The sequence below is a fragment of the Chaetodon auriga genome, chromosome 2, assembly GCF_051107435.1.
Source record: "Chaetodon auriga isolate fChaAug3 chromosome 2, fChaAug3.hap1, whole genome shotgun sequence".
Classification (NCBI taxonomy): domain Eukaryota; kingdom Metazoa; phylum Chordata; class Actinopteri; order Chaetodontiformes; family Chaetodontidae; genus Chaetodon; species Chaetodon auriga.
In genome coordinates this window covers 16,462,270-16,477,577 of record NC_135075.1, presented here as the reverse complement: position 1 = coordinate 16,477,577, position 15,308 = coordinate 16,462,270, and the positions used below count along the sequence as shown (strand labels likewise).

The following is a 15,308-nucleotide window of genomic DNA, read 5'->3' as shown; positions in this document are numbered from 1 at the left end:
AAATAAAGTTGTGTTTGGACTCAATCACACCTGCAAGGGCTATTGGGTTTCTGAAGACAACAGTATACACAGTAACTATTGAATGTAATCCACATTTTTATCTGTATGTGTCAAATGCCTCCATTAACATTATGGTACACATCCTGCTTGGTGTGCACCATGTTCTCCCCAGAGTCTTCTGTGTGTTTTGGATGCAACCATCTGAAAAAGTCTTTTGTGTTGCTGAATTTGAGCAGCCGTGACCAGAAACCCACATCTGGAAAGAAAGACAGGGAAACTGAAGTGGTGAAAGGTTCTTAACTTTGTGTTTTGTTTGGTTGTGTAAGTGTGTGTTGCTGTGCGTGTAAGAGGCAGCGATTAACGACATGAATTCAGTGGATTGAGGTAGGGAAAATCTGAATAGAAAGGAGAAGGGATTCATTTTTTAACAAAAAATAGAATTTTGATGGCATGAGAACAAAATAGAATGATGGAAGAAGACTCTATATGTGAAGTCTGGTCTGTGTTTGAGGGTTAATCATTCATTTATGGTGTGTTCACTGACGGATGAAGTGTAAGGGAAGTGGCCTATTTGTTTACTCAGAAAAAGAAGAAAATAATGGGAGTGAAAGGAAGTTACTTAGAAAGGCATTTGTCTGCACCCTGTCTATCAATGATATCCTATTTAAAATATGTTTTTCAACCAGTGGGGAAAACTAAGGATTCCTGAAGAAAGGCCACCCTAGCTTTTTCCACATGCAAGTTTAGTTTCAGTGGGCTTTTTACTCACCATTCATTTGATTTGTCCTCCAGTAGTTGAGGCCTGAGAGCCAAACTCTGTCCAGCACCAGTAAGAAGCAGCTGATGCAGAGCCCCAAGAGCAGTCCCACTATCACACCCATCTCCTGCTGGGTCATGATGTCACTAAAAATGTAGTTTTCTCTAGAAGTCACCTTGGAGTGGGCCTCATTATATGGGATGACATGATAGACTTGATGCCTGCAGCACACAGAGAGTAGACATTAGTGGGAAATTTGCACACATAAATGTAAAGTGACAATGGACAGAAGTGAGCACATGATGCAGAACAATGATAGAGATATATCCCAGATATATTCCCAAAATCTGATGTCTGTCCTGCCCTGTTGGACAATACCAGGATACTAAATAAATCAAATGATGTAAATTTTTCTGGATCTTAGACATACAGCAATCAGAAAATGCACTTTTTAAAAATTTTTTTTTTTTTTTACATCAATACCTTTTACGTGTGTTTAATGAGTCCAAGACAATTATGACCTATAAAAAAAACGTGTATAATCTTTCATTTTTGCTGGTCTATCCCACAAGAAACTGATTAGCAGGGATGATAAGGTACCTGACAATCTCCTCTTGTGATAAGTTCAGTTAAGATATGACAGCCTAAACAAAGCTACGAATGACTTTGCTATGTTGGTGGGTCTAAATTCTGCGGTTCAAGAGGTCGTAGGTGGCACATACATACAGAGCCACACACACACCTGATAGATTCATTCATTTTCTTATTATTTTTGTTGCACGAGAACGGCCAGACAAAGTGCATTTACGGTCTCACCTTTCTTCTAATTATCTGGAAATGGATGTTTACGTCTGTGGTTATGATTGTTGTTGCAGGACTTTAAACAAAATTCAGTTTGAAACAAAACAAAATCAACTCTCATGAAAGAGGATACTGCTTCATGCTGGTTTGGCACTTGTGGTCGATCTGGATAAAATAGCTGAATGATCATTTTTGGTGGTTAATGATAACAGTGAGGAGAAGCTGCATGAGGTCTGGAGAGCTAGAGGAGCTTGTGCAATGCTGGAGTTTACAGGGGTTTGTGTATTTTCTTTGATTATTATATTATTTTATATTTTCCATGGATAGTACATCATGACAGAATATTTTTTTAGCATGGAAATACAACTGTCTTTATCAAAGCTGAACCACGACACTAAGGAGTTAGAATCTGATGGAACGTGGGCCCAGACACACACACACACACACACACACACACACACACACACACTGCCTGAAGTCAAACAGGTGTGGTGATCAGCAGCAACACACAGTCTGAACGTCTCTTTAACACGTAGAATGAGTAACTTACTGAAAACTGATGTTCTGAGCTGAAAGCCAAGAGATCAATACCCAGTATTCATGGTGAGAGGTCATAATAAGCGCTGTGTGAATTCAGGCTGAAATGCACCAGCATGTCCGGCTCGTCCACTTTGACAGCAGCCATCAAAGCAAGTTAAGGCATACAGCTAAGCGTCGACTTTGTCTCACACAACACAAAATAAACGAAGGTGTCACGGTCCACGTGGACTGAGTTTTACCTTCCACAGGTGCAGGCGCACACACGCTCCTCGCCGCGCACCAGCAGCAAAAAGAAGCTGTGGAAGCGATGAAAAAGCGCGTTCATGTCCTCTTGAAAACTCGCAATCTGAAACAAACCAGAACCTGAAGTAAGATGAGACCACAACACCGTGATATTCCAGACATGACGGAGAGAAAAAACAGCAGGTTTCTAATACTGATTAACTACCTTAACTAACTGATATCGGCGGACAACTGACAACCAATATCTGACATTACTATTACTGTCACCGCAGAGGAGCATATCAATGGAAATCACGGTACCTTCACGTCTACACTCCTACCTTTAATGTTGGTGCTCTCCAGGAGAGTTCAGGGGACTCCTGTCCCGCGTGTCCCGGCCGCCAGCTGTCCGCGCGGCTGTCCTCTCAGTCCGACGTGCTCACATACAATAACACCGGCATATGGAGGGCGGGTGATGATGTTCCCGGTGACAGGTCATTAACAAGTCAGTTCTAGGCTCACAGTGAACAAAATGATTTAACATGGTAACCATTGCGACACTAGCGGTTAATTTTTTTTTATTGGATTTCCTTCGAGTTTCGGCTCGTTGCTTTTTTATTTTAGGTTAACGGACGTTGATAATTTTAATGAAGATGTTCAGGACAGTTTTTCATGGTAAGTTAAATCTTACTACACGTGTAATAGATGTGTTTAGTCCTTTTTCTTTAAAGAGCGACACTCCAGTTACTGATTCTTATGCAAGCTAGCTACTTAGCGAACTTTATTTAAGTGCCGAAGCCACCGAGGAACGGAAAAGCTTCAGTGACTGAATACATCTTGTCTACCTCACTGTTAATAGATATGGTATAAACACATTCTACAACAATAACACTACTTTTCCATACACATTTACTGCAATTGTGCTTCAGCCCGTCTTACAACTTCATTTATCTCACTTGAATAATTTACGCAAGACTTCTGTCAGAACCACATGATGGAGGGCCGCGGCGTTTATTACTGTCCCACCAAAGGCAGACTGAGGAACCGATTGAAGTGTTTTTGCCTTATCTTATTATTCCCGTTTTTTTTTCTTTTTTACAGCAGTTTGCCCTCGCTTGCTCTGAAAGAGGTCTGTAACATTGAAGTCAAATGTGAAAACTAATCAGGTACTTCTGACAGCTCTATCCTTGATTATGATCATTAACTGAATGCTAATAGTTCAGTGAAATACATATTTTGAATCGTATACTGATGCTCTTACATGAAACCACCACAAACTGTCACAAAGCAAAGAAAAAGAGTCATGCCATGTTTCTCAGAGATGTTTCTCTCTTTAGTGGATTCATATGTACATACAGAAAAATCAGGCACTCTGAGCTGAGCTCGCATTTTGCAAATAATTACAATGCTTCAATTCTTTAACATTTACAAAAGAAAAAAATACTATGCCCTGAAAAATACCATATCCAAGTTTAAATATGAATCAACACATTATATTGGAAACAGATTGGAGGAGATCCTCAGAGAGGTCTAGGTTTGGTTATTCATTACCTAGCCCACCCACTTTAACTTAATCCTAATCTACAACACATGGTCACACAAAAAAACGCATTCAGTTCAATTAACTCTCCTCCACATGTACACTGTCCCAGATCAGAAATAAAAATCGGACACATATGCTTAAATGAATCACAATTATATATAATCTAGAGGGGGAAAAAAATCAGCATCAATATGCTGTACTTAACAAAATCAGAGGGACTTGTAAAGGAGTTGTTGAATCAGGGGTGTGGGTGTTATGGCTCTCCCTGAGGAGACATGGTTGAGTGATTTCACTGGACTGGGATGGAGGGAGGACCTTGGCCTGACCTTGATCCGCAGAAATAAAGGCAGAGCGAGAGCAGCGAGTCTGTCCTCTGCATAGAGGAAAAACCCATCATCACCAATATGTCCAACAGCAGCCATTTGTTAGGTCCTGACCTAAAGCTGTGTGTGTGGGTGTGTGTGTATATGTGTGCATGCATGTCTGTGCAGGCACACAATGTGTATCTACTGTGTTGTAGATGACTGAGGAGTATGAAGTGTGTGTGTGTGTGTGTGTGTGTGTGTGTGTGTGTGTGTGTGTGTGAGTGTCCATGTACTATCGTCTGATTGCTTGTGATCTGGGTCTGCGTTTATTGCAAATTTCCACCGTGTATCAGTAGAAACAGACAGTGTGAAAAAAAGCCCTGTCGCTCTTCTCCTCGAACTCTTGTAGGAGCTCATCTATTTCATTCTCCATGTCGTCAGTCTGCTGGATCTGCAGGGGTGGGGGAGGAAGCACATTAAACATTGTCTGTGCACACACTTCATTTCCACCAATGAACTCAAACCAATCTCTGTCCACCATGTATGATTCTATAGCACCCCTTTATAGCATTGGTAACATTTCCACCAGGTGACCACTGAATATCATCTTTAAGCAATACATATGATGGCAGATTATGAACATTTAAAGACCATTTTATTCATAGTGAAGTATATAGACTTACTTCATAATTCATGATCATGATTCAGATGTCAAATGTCATTAATTACTTAACAGAGTGTTTGTTGCGCTATTTCATCAGTATGCCTGTACAACAGCATTTAAGATCTTTGGTAGGAGACACTCACACATTGACACAGCTCACAGATAAGGAAGGCGCCCAGCGTGGCTTCCTCATGGTTATCCTGAATGTCTACATTGATGACGTGCACAGGCTGTAGAGTCTCCTGTTCTCTTGAATTCAGATCTGGGGAGCAACAACAGATGAAAGAGAAAGAATGCACCACACAATCAGAAGTAGTAAAAATTTGGTCTGTGACCAAATCACTATGGTGTAAAAAATGTGATTATGTGTGCCCACAGAAAAATAAACGTCAAAGCAGCATTCTTGCAAGAGGCTCTGATTTACCAACTGTATCCCCTCAGTGATTAGACATGTCTAATGGCAAGCCTCACCCTCCAGCACTTGGTCATAGACTCTCTCTTCACAGGTGATGACCAGGTCAAACTTATCCTTGCAGTTTTGAAAGCGCTCCGGCTTTGATTTGATGCGCTTGTTGCGGTCCAGCATGTGCAGGATGCCGTTCTGTGTGTATCTGAAGAGTGGGGAGGTCAAGGAACACAGCAGGAGCAAGAGAAACATTTCAAGGTAATACACCACACTAATCAAACCATCAGAGTCAGGATTTCAATCAGCAGGACACTGAAAAATGGCTGCCAGCACCCAGTAAGCATCTGTCAACAGTAAAGCGTTCATTTGTCTAAAAGAGACTATTTTGTTTGCATTGTGGGACACACACCCGCATGGTGTCAGTTGAGTCTTTGAATTAGTCGACCTGCAGCACCCCCTAGTGGTGTCAAAAAACCTAAACTTTTGACTGATTAATCCAGTCAGCAAAGTATTAATGTTATGAAGAAGACATTCTGATACTGGCAGGCTGACATGTGTTGTCCTTGGAACAGATGCTATAAATCTGTCCAGTACTCCATGTTTCTAAAAAACATAGCCCGAGTCTATGTCTATGTCACTCTATCACGACATTGCCCAAAAAACAATATAAAAAAAGACCAACCACTGTGGTGAATTGTCTATAATAGGGTACTATATTTTCAAGAAACCCATGCAAAGTAGCAAGAATACAGCATACAGCACGATTCTATAACATAGCACATCTGATATGCAGGAATACACATCTGACCTCTCAAAGTGTTTTGGGTTGGCAAAATGTACACATGCAATATAGAAATATCATCAGTAACAGCACAATAGTAAGTAAAAATTTGGTGAAGCACATATCTCCTACTAAACCAAGATTTAACCAGAATAACTCAAGACGTCTTTCTTAGACAAGCTACAGGAGGACTCCTATATTTACTCTAGTCTCCAAATGTTTCAATTATCAGAAGAAAAAAAAAATAAAGATGTCACAAGAATAAGAGGACAGGTTTAACATTAGACTGCTGATGGTGGAAGTATAGATTATTTGAACGAGATCAATGAAGACCAAAAAGTGCCACCTGTCAGTACAGGAGCAATAACTGCAATTATTTTGATTAAATCAAAGTGTTCGAGAGAGTTCCTGTATGAACAAAGGTAATATGGTCACTCACTTTTGCAGTTCTTACTTCGAGGCTTTTGTGATATGGTCCAAGGTGGTTGAGTACCCTTAGTTAGGTGGCATGAACATATATACCCCCACCAATGAGGCATAAGACAAGTTCTAATTAATCTGTAACTTGAAGCACTACAATCTCTCCATCAAGAACAGGGGAAAAAAATGTAAGCTGTTTCTCAGTGAGCGAGTTCCTCAAAAATAAATATCTAAACCTGGTTCAATATATAACTGGAAAGACTACCCTTGATGTTCTTGATTTACTTCTGTTAAATGTCCTATTTGGTGTTTGTTTACTCTGTGTTCTCCGCTGTTTTTCCTTGGTAACAGAGCTGTCTTGTGGTTATATTCTTCTTATTTTCCCCTTTACCTGGTTTTACAGCATCTACTACAGATGCACCAAATTCAGTTAACAATTACAGCACTACTAAAGATTAATTTGAATACCAGAATGAACACTTGACATTTTCTGTCTAACTTGCTGGCGGTACTCAAACTACAAACATACCTGGACAAGATAAACATTGGAAACATTTTACCTCTTTTTGCACTAGTGAGAAACAGCAGTGTTACCATGTAGACCCTTGCAAATACAGACACTCAGTGTAAAGATAGGGTTTTAGGAGTATAGATTTAAATCTGATGGTCTCAGCAAAAACTTAATGCTCTTCACCAAATTGCACTTACTGTTTCACGGCTGTTGTACTGCAAGGGGCTTTTCCACCCCCTGTATTTCCTTGGTTTAATATAGCATATCTGTAACATGTTAAAATCCGTGCATGTGATTTACCCATCGGTGCGGTCCCATCTGCTGTGCCACTGAAACAGCATCACACTCACATGAACTTCCAAAAAGATTAATATCTGAACAAGATACATGGACAGGGGCCATGTTAACTTATCTGGCTTCCAGTATATAGTATGTGAGTGTGTGTGGAAAAGTGAGTGAGAAGGGGATACAGTTCCTTGTCCTTGCGGACCAAGTCGTTGTACATCTGTACATATGTCGTTTTGAAGTCATACACATTTGGCTTATCCGGAGCAGGACCGGGAAGCTTCACATGAGACCCTGTCCCAAATGAACGCACATCAAATCCACGTTTGCTGCAAAGACGAAAAGGACAAGACAGTAAATTACATACCATTTCTGGCAACAACACTAGATACAATAAAACATGACATACAAGCAGAATCCTAAGAAGGTCTTTCCATGCCTTTAGTGCAAAGTACCCTGCAAAGTCAACCTGCTAAGCTCTCTCCTCACAAACAAGATCTCAGCTGAATGTTTGTTTGTGCTCCTGTTATACTTCACAGGCTGAATTCAGAGGTCACTCCACACTGCAAGCGTGTAGGCCCATTTCCAGCTGGTCTCTATTGTGCTGTGTCAGAATGAGTCTAACACATTTCCTACGTAAGAGCTAAACAGACTTCAAATAAAATTCACCAGGGAAGTGTTTATTTTATTTCAGCTGACCACACGGGTGATAGTTAAGAGGCTGTGTTGGTCTGTAAATCCTTCCGCACTGGACAGAGGTGCACTGAAAAAAGAACAGCTACTGGGAAATGAGACCAAGTGTGAAATGCCTGCACAATCCCAACACTACCCTCTGGTTCAAAAACAAAAAAAATCTAGACAAAAATTCAAAATGGTGTGTGAATGAGAGGACTGATGAGAGCTGGTAAACCACCCGGTGTTGTATGGCTGCAGTTGCTCCCTTCCGGAATATTCTCTACTGGGGGGCGCTCTTGTCAACATGTGGGGAAAAAAAACGACCTAGTAACTTGGGACGGTATTTTGAAAGCTCTGAATCCGATTGAAATCAAAGCAGTCTGTAGGGCGTTTGCTTCAAACAAACGCAAACCTGAAACCTAGTAAGTAACAAGCGTTGAAAGTACGCCATAGCCTCGGTGTAACACTGAAGAAGACCGGGTCCGCTAACTGCGGGCAGGCCTGACGGATTGTCAGGCACCGTGTCGGCGTGGCTCTGATGCGGCTCAGAAAACGGCTCGATATCGCACATATTTCGTTCGCTTCATGGTCGTGTCCCTTTTCTTCTCTTGTCGGCGGCTCGTCTTTACCTGAGGATATTGTGCGCTTCCATACTGCGGTTCTGGTTGCTCGAGCACACAACCGCTACCCGCAGCGGTTGGCTCGGCATTGCGACTCTCCGGCTGAAACTAACCGACACAAACCGTCAGAAACTGATAGAGGTAGTTAGTTTGATCCCTGAGTGAAAAATAAACAAGACAAACCCCTATGTTACGCTAAATAATAAAACGCTTCGAGTACAAATACTGTGCGATTAGCTCGTCTTCTTCTCAAGCAGGAAGTTAAAATGGCGGAGCCCCTGTAGTTGAATACGGCTTTAATGATGATGTCATTTGAGGGCGGGGTTTCCTACTTGACAGACGTGACGTCAATAAACGAACACGTTGTGAAAAATATGATTTTCTCTGAGGGCCATGTTTTTTTTTTCTCTTCAGGAAAAGTGGCTAAAAGAACACACCACCACAACAATAGCGACACTTCTCATAGAAATGTGGAGACGCAAGTTAACACTGAGCGTGCTGCTGAAATAAAAATGCTAAATAAAAAAATGACCTCAAGTTCTTATATACAAGTAGCCACTGTGTTGACAGCGTTGTAGACATAAGCAGACATAGCATGTACCTGTATGCCATATTTAATGATACACTTTTCCCTTTGATTTGTGTTCAAAACCACTGTTTTTATGTTTTAACTACTTGGTATCCTAATCCACGAATCATTTCTGAACAAACAACTCCATGTTTTCTCTCACTATACATCCATACATAATTTCTACCTCTATGTTTTTTGATAAAATTGTATACTTTCCCCTACATTTGTGTGAATGTTACTGTATTTTATTAACCATCAGATATTTTTTCTTACCATTTATACTGTAGTAACTCTACCTGTCACATCTCGGGGTGTATTTGGCCATTTTGGGCAAAGTTGCAAATCAGTGAGCATGTTTTGTGGCAATATTGCACTTTTATATGATTTTTGTATCAATGTGATGAACTACTTTAACTTACCAGGTATTTAATGTGCCTAATTTGCCAGACATTGTCATCTCTGTCTATTTTGCAATATCAGAGTAATATTTATATTACTTATTTGCCAAGTATGTGTGCCCATACAAGGAATTTGACTTTTTAAGTTGCATATACCATGATAGAGGATGCATACCACCCACTCCTGATCCAAATCAGATTTTAGGATAAATTTGTATCCAGTTTGACCATCTAAAAAGACAAAGTGGGGGTGGGGGGCTAAAAATGGGATCAAGCCCCAGTTACTGTTTTGGGATTGACTTGTATCAGACACCTAACAAGAGGCTGTCCTTATACAGATATTCTGAATTCATGTCTGTTGTTGATAAATGGTGCTGGGATGTGAAAACTAACACATGCACACACTCTCTCACACAAGGAAAAAAATAAGGACAGCTGCAAAGTATTACAAATGATCTCATGTTACTTTATTCACTCACAGCAGGACATGAACGCATTCTAACTCAAGATGTTTGGCACAGTATTTAGAGATTGTACACCAGATTGGATTGCCCTTCACAAAATGGTACAAATACATACTGTATGCAGACATCAAAGCAAAACTAGATGGTGGGATGATTTAGTCAAGTGGAAAAACTTTGTTCAGTAAAGTTTTATTTTCCCGTGTCCCTAGCAAAAACAGGACAAGTCTGAACACTTTAACTGGCTGTACATTGAGCAAAAAACTGCTGTTTTTGACATACTAAAAGCCATTTCGTTAGTTGTATTGCTGTATAAATGCTGCCGGCATACAGACTGACAGACTCAATCACAGACAACCTTGAACAAAAACATAACACAGTAAACTACTGTATAATAATAAATGTAGGTTATCAGTACTTTTGGTTCAGTGCATCCTCGCAGAGGTTTACAAGACATGTTAATTGCAGAGCCAGAGTAGATTGTGCTTCAATTCAGTCATAACAGGATGTGTCATATTATGTGGCTGACTGAAAAATAACTATTGTTGACAATGAGTGACTATGACTGTGCGATTAGATATGGGCATCATGGATGTTAAATGCAGGCCATTTTATTAATTTAGCAGTGCATCTTGGATTCAGTTTAGCATTAGTGACGCGAGTGAGTGCGGTAGGAGTATGTGTGCTGTGTCGTGGGGCTCATGATGTTTTCTGTGATATATGCCACCAGCAAGCAGATGATGACCAGCATCACGCAAATAGCTCCCCCCACGGTTGTCATGGCAATCACAATGTCCTGCATCCCAAACGGCGGCAGGGTAAACTCTACACAGTCCTGCTGCTCTACTCTCTGAGCTGGATTGGAGCGGGCCAGGGAGCGCAGGCAGATGCGGTAGGGGATGTTCTCATGCAGCTCAGTCAAGAGAAAGTCCCTGCAGCCAGATCCAAGATGGACACCAGCACACTCAAACTGAGTATAGCTTCCATTCCACCAGCAGCTCAACTCATAGCCTCCCCGTCTGTGGCGTCGGCGACTGAAAACAGCGCCTGATTTTAGAGTTTCCTGTCTTGTTAAATTTGTCCCTGGATCCCCACTGCTCTTCTGACCAGCTGCAGTCTCTTTTGCCTTTACGTGTCGGCTGGACATTGTGGAATCCCCCTCATGGGTCCACTGTAACAGGACACTGCCATTGATGAGAATATTTGCCACCAGATTCCCCAAAGACACCACTGTCCTGCAGTCTCCCTTACGACACTTGTAGTCAGGCAGTGTCTGTCGAAAACACAGCTGCCCCCCGATGCCTCCCTCAATCACACGGTAGGCACACAGTGGTGACGCCCCTTCCTCTGGGCCCCAGCTTGGTGCCCTGCCAGACATTTCAGATATCACAGTAGAAATATTGCCTCTGCTGGTGTTGAAAGAGAAGCCATTTGCGTGGCCTGTTACCTCTTTAAGCTTTGGTGATGGCCTACTTTCGTGGCTGTGATTGCCATAGTTGGAACTGAAATTAGTCTGTTTAAGCCAGTTTTGGGGTGTCCCCAAATTATGCCTGCCTCTCACCTCCGATGGAGATGATGTTGATGATGCTGAGCTGCTGCCATGAGATCTGCTGGACCCAGCTGTGTGGTGTAAGGTGCAGAGCAGGAGTGCCGACAATGCGAGCAGTGATGGTCCTTGTTGGCTTTTCATCTCACTCCCTCTCGTCGAATTATGTCCTCTCACAGTGGATCAGATGAGCGATGGTACAAGGCGGGCTGGTGTCTGCCATAGGATCAGCTCTGCCTCAGTGCACACAGACGAAATCCGTGTGAAACCGGATAACGCGTCCATGGGCGAGAGGAACGGGTATGCATCTGCGACAGAAAATAACATTTAATCATGCGGGCATGCGGTCAGTAAGAGATTCGAGTATGACCTTGCATATGATGAGCTTTCAGGACGACGTTCACAAAGCCCGAACGGTGAAACAAGTCACCTCAGCGCAGCTTCACTCACTGGCATTTCTAAAAATCACTTACTTGTTTCGGTGGGACACGGGGACCCGGCTATCGTGCCATCAGATTTGCTTTCTTCTTCCTGTCTGGCTTGACGTAAAGGCTTTGATGCCCGCTGTGTGAGAGTGCACGTGGAGAAGCGCGCGCCGCGAGTGCTTGGGAGCGTGGGTGCGTGCACAAAATATTTGTAGTCATCAGCGGTCGGTTTGTGAGTCATCATCCCACACAGCGCTTCAGGTGTCTGTCAATAACGCATACAACAACCGGAGTGCTGACAACACTGACGGATGGAGGAGTTTATGGAACCTGCATCCCACCTGTGCTGCTCACCTGCAGCTCTCCCACGTCCAAGCACAGTCCACCAGATCAGAGCTGATGGCCTGCCTGTGTAAATAACATCTACAGCAATACACAAAACCAGTTTCCTATAAAACAAAACATCTTTTTCATAATGTTCTATTAGAATGACATATATGGTAGAGTCCCAACGAGTCAAATGTCTTTGAAATAGTGTTGGTTTGATTAGACAGGTCAGGTAAAAATGTCAGATCAATATCAATCTTTGATAATCATGAGTTTTGGTCGTTTTGGTTATTGATTCAAAATGGAAAAATCAACATAATATGTATTGATTCAGATCTAAATTTACTCAAAATTACCTTTCAATATATAAAACTGTCCATAAATTAAAAAAACAAAACAAAACAAAACAAAACTGACATACTTGAATTTTTAATCTTGATGTCACTTCAGCATGCTGCTTTCTCTAAACTGTTAGTCTTTGATGCTCTAAGATAGAGTTCAAATTCAGAAAACACAATTCAAAATTTAAAACAACACCCGAACACAATATGATGAAGTCAAGAAATCCTTGCAGTTATTGCAAGGTTTATTCACTTTTTTTGTTGGAGGTGTTTAGTTTTTTGTGACATGATGTCTCTTAAATGAAGAAAAGAATGTCACAATAATAAATAATCTCAAGTACAATGGAACAAAAAATGTCTGATCAAGATGCATCATTGTTCTCCACCTTAAGCAGGTCTTAACTGAGATTATTCAGAGCAATAATTCCAGAGAGACAAACATGGCAACCTGGTAAACAATTAGTATCATGGGAGAGTATGAATGGTTGACTAATAGGACAAAAAATGCTGCATCAGTGGCACTGACTTAGCTTCATCTGTCCCTCAGAGGTTGCATAGGATAATTGGTTAAATCTGTGTGATCTGCAGTTAATGATATATCCGTTGGTCAGACACTAGCTATTAAGCTATGGGACATTAAGAATTGTTTCTAAAGAATAAATGAGCAGATCACTGGTCCTTCACAATATGCTTCTCTCTAACAGAGTTAAGTGATGGTTACCATGAATAATTTCAAAAGAGCACAACAAATAACAGTGACTAACACCTGATGATGTGATTGTTCAGGTCATGAACCTGCTGTCGCAGGTGCTCAGTGACGTGGAAGGAAAACGTGGAAAGTGCCTGCCTTTGCATGTACACTCAAAGCATCAACATATTAGATTAAATTGACCTTGAGCCTGGTCAGCAAACACAAAAACTGTTGTGTGACAAATCTATTTGTTTGTCTGTGTGTGCATATATAAAACATCATGAGGACCAGAAACAGGGATAGTGGTGCAAGTGCAGCGTCTCAAAGAAAGAGCAAAGTATGTCGCCATGCAGAGGATGATGCCATGTCAGAGGTCCTCACTGTAGACGCTATTTTGTTTGGGCTCTTGGTCTTCTCTGGCATCCTGGGGAACATCTTGGTCATCCATGTGGTAAGATGATATGTAGAATATTTTAGTGGTGAATTTGAGAAGAATGTTTTAGGTTGCATTGATCTCAGTCTGTCTTTCTTGTGCTCTCAGGTGTTTCAGTCAGCCATTGAGAGTCCATCTCGGAGACTCCCCGCCTCTGACACTATTCTGGTGCACCTGTCACTGGCCAACCTGCTGACCTCACTGTTCCGCACAGTGCCCATCTTTGTGTCAGACCTGGGCTTGAATGTGTCTTTGTCTCCGGGCTGGTGCCGAGTCTTCATGCTATTGTGGGTGTGGTGGCGAGCTGTGGGCTGTTGGGTGACTCTAGCGCTTAGCGTCTTCCATTGCACTACCCTGAGGCGACAGCATGTGAGCTTTGGACCTCTTGCACAGCATAGGGAGAGGCGGCGGGTTTGGATCGTTCTGGGGCTGGTGTGGGGGGCAAACCTTGTCTTCTCAATTCCAGCTCTGGTCTACAGTACCCATGTTCATGGCAACTCCACTGTGGAGCTGATGGTGATCAGCTGCACCACCAGGCCTCTGCTGGGCTGTATCTGGGAGTTCCCCTCCATCCAGCAGGGCTCAGCCTTTGCCTCCACCTCGCTGGCACTTAATGAGGTGTTGCCACTGGTGCTGATGGTTTGCACCAACCTGGCCACGCTTCATGCTCTGGCAAAACACATCCGAGCTGTTACCTCAGGCGGAGATTCGGGAACAAACCACGGGGAGCTGGACAAACATGTTTCCACTGAACGCAAAGCCGCTCATGTAATCATGTCCCTAGTGTCACTCTTTGTGGTCTGCTGGGCGCTACAAGTTGCTGCAGTGACATACTACAACCATGATGGGGGACACCATGCTGAAGGGCTGCTGACTGTGTCCCACTTCTCTGCCTCACTGTTTGTAGGATTCAGTCCGATGGTGGTGGCCCTGGGACACGGCAAGCTGAGGAGGAGAATCACGGGCATGATACTGGGGTGGTCTAAATTTCTTAAATGTCACAGTGAGGACCCTGAAGAGGAGGGTAAATCCCCAAAGACTAAAGGAAAGAAGGGAAAACAAACCATTTTTATCGTTCAACAGGAGAGGAAAGTCATAAAAGTGAAGGAGAAAGTTAAAGCAAACAAATGATCAAAGCAATGTGTGACTGCATTGATGCTAAAGTACTGAAGAAATACTGAAATTTATGTCCAATACGCATGGATGCATCATCCATTTGAATCCAGATGCTTTGTCTGGACAGAACTGTTGTCAAGTATTATTTTGGCTTATTTTGAAATATTTCAATCCATTCGATGCAAGTCAAACTGAGACACTGTATGTCAGCTCCATCAGAAATCATGACAGTGTAATCATGCAGGCATGCAAATGTCTCAATAGGCTTCACAAGCCCACAATAAAAAGTTTTCAACAGCTCAAAGTCGATCCAGTTGCTAATACGTCAAAGAAAAACTGGTTCCAAATAGAAGCACATAGCAGCACAGAAAATTATAGAAAACTTGAGGGAAGCAACACAGTGAAATTTTGATGTTAGGTCAAAGAGTATAAAGTTATCAAAAGTTGTCCATTATGTTTAATCACGATA

The 15,308-nt window shown here is 42.1% G+C and overlaps 4 protein-coding genes across 4 annotated transcripts; 1 reads left to right on the top strand and 3 right to left on the bottom strand.

Annotated features, from left to right (window-relative positions):
• Positions 1–110: 110 nt before the first annotated feature.
• Positions 111–2,438, bottom strand: LOC143328031 (transmembrane protein 240-like). The gene is made up of 3 exons (XM_076742887.1): positions 2,338–2,438; positions 770–978; positions 111–256 (listed from the first exon to the last, which is right to left on the bottom strand). Exons 1-3 carry the CDS (start codon positions 2,421–2,423, stop codon positions 111–113), a joined length of 441 nt encoding a protein of 146 aa, XP_076599002.1. The 5' UTR covers positions 2,424–2,438.
• A 1,189-nt stretch (positions 2,439–3,627) lies between these two features.
• On the bottom strand, positions 3,628–8,801 carry ssu72 (SSU72 homolog, RNA polymerase II CTD phosphatase). Its single transcript, XM_076757945.1, has 5 exons — positions 8,540–8,801; positions 7,421–7,564; positions 5,304–5,443; positions 4,976–5,094; positions 3,628–4,619 (listed from the first exon to the last, which is right to left on the bottom strand). Exons 1-5 carry the CDS (start codon positions 8,617–8,619, stop codon positions 4,518–4,520), a joined length of 585 nt encoding a protein of 194 aa, XP_076614060.1. The 5' UTR covers positions 8,620–8,801; the 3' UTR covers positions 3,628–4,517.
• A 1,665-nt stretch (positions 8,802–10,466) lies between these two features.
• fndc10 (fibronectin type III domain containing 10) lies at positions 10,467–11,798 on the bottom strand. Its single transcript, XM_076741163.1, has one exon. It carries the CDS (start codon positions 11,648–11,650, stop codon positions 10,610–10,612), a length of 1,041 nt encoding a protein of 346 aa, XP_076597278.1. The 5' UTR covers positions 11,651–11,798; the 3' UTR covers positions 10,467–10,609.
• A 1,856-nt stretch (positions 11,799–13,654) lies between these two features.
• Positions 13,655–14,854, top strand: ora4 (olfactory receptor class A related 4). The gene is made up of 2 exons (XM_076750486.1): positions 13,655–13,741; positions 13,832–14,854. The coding sequence occupies exons 1-2, from the start codon at positions 13,655–13,657 to the stop codon at positions 14,852–14,854; spliced, it is 1,110 nt and encodes a 369-aa protein (XP_076606601.1).
• The last annotated feature ends 454 nt before the right edge of the window (positions 14,855–15,308 follow it).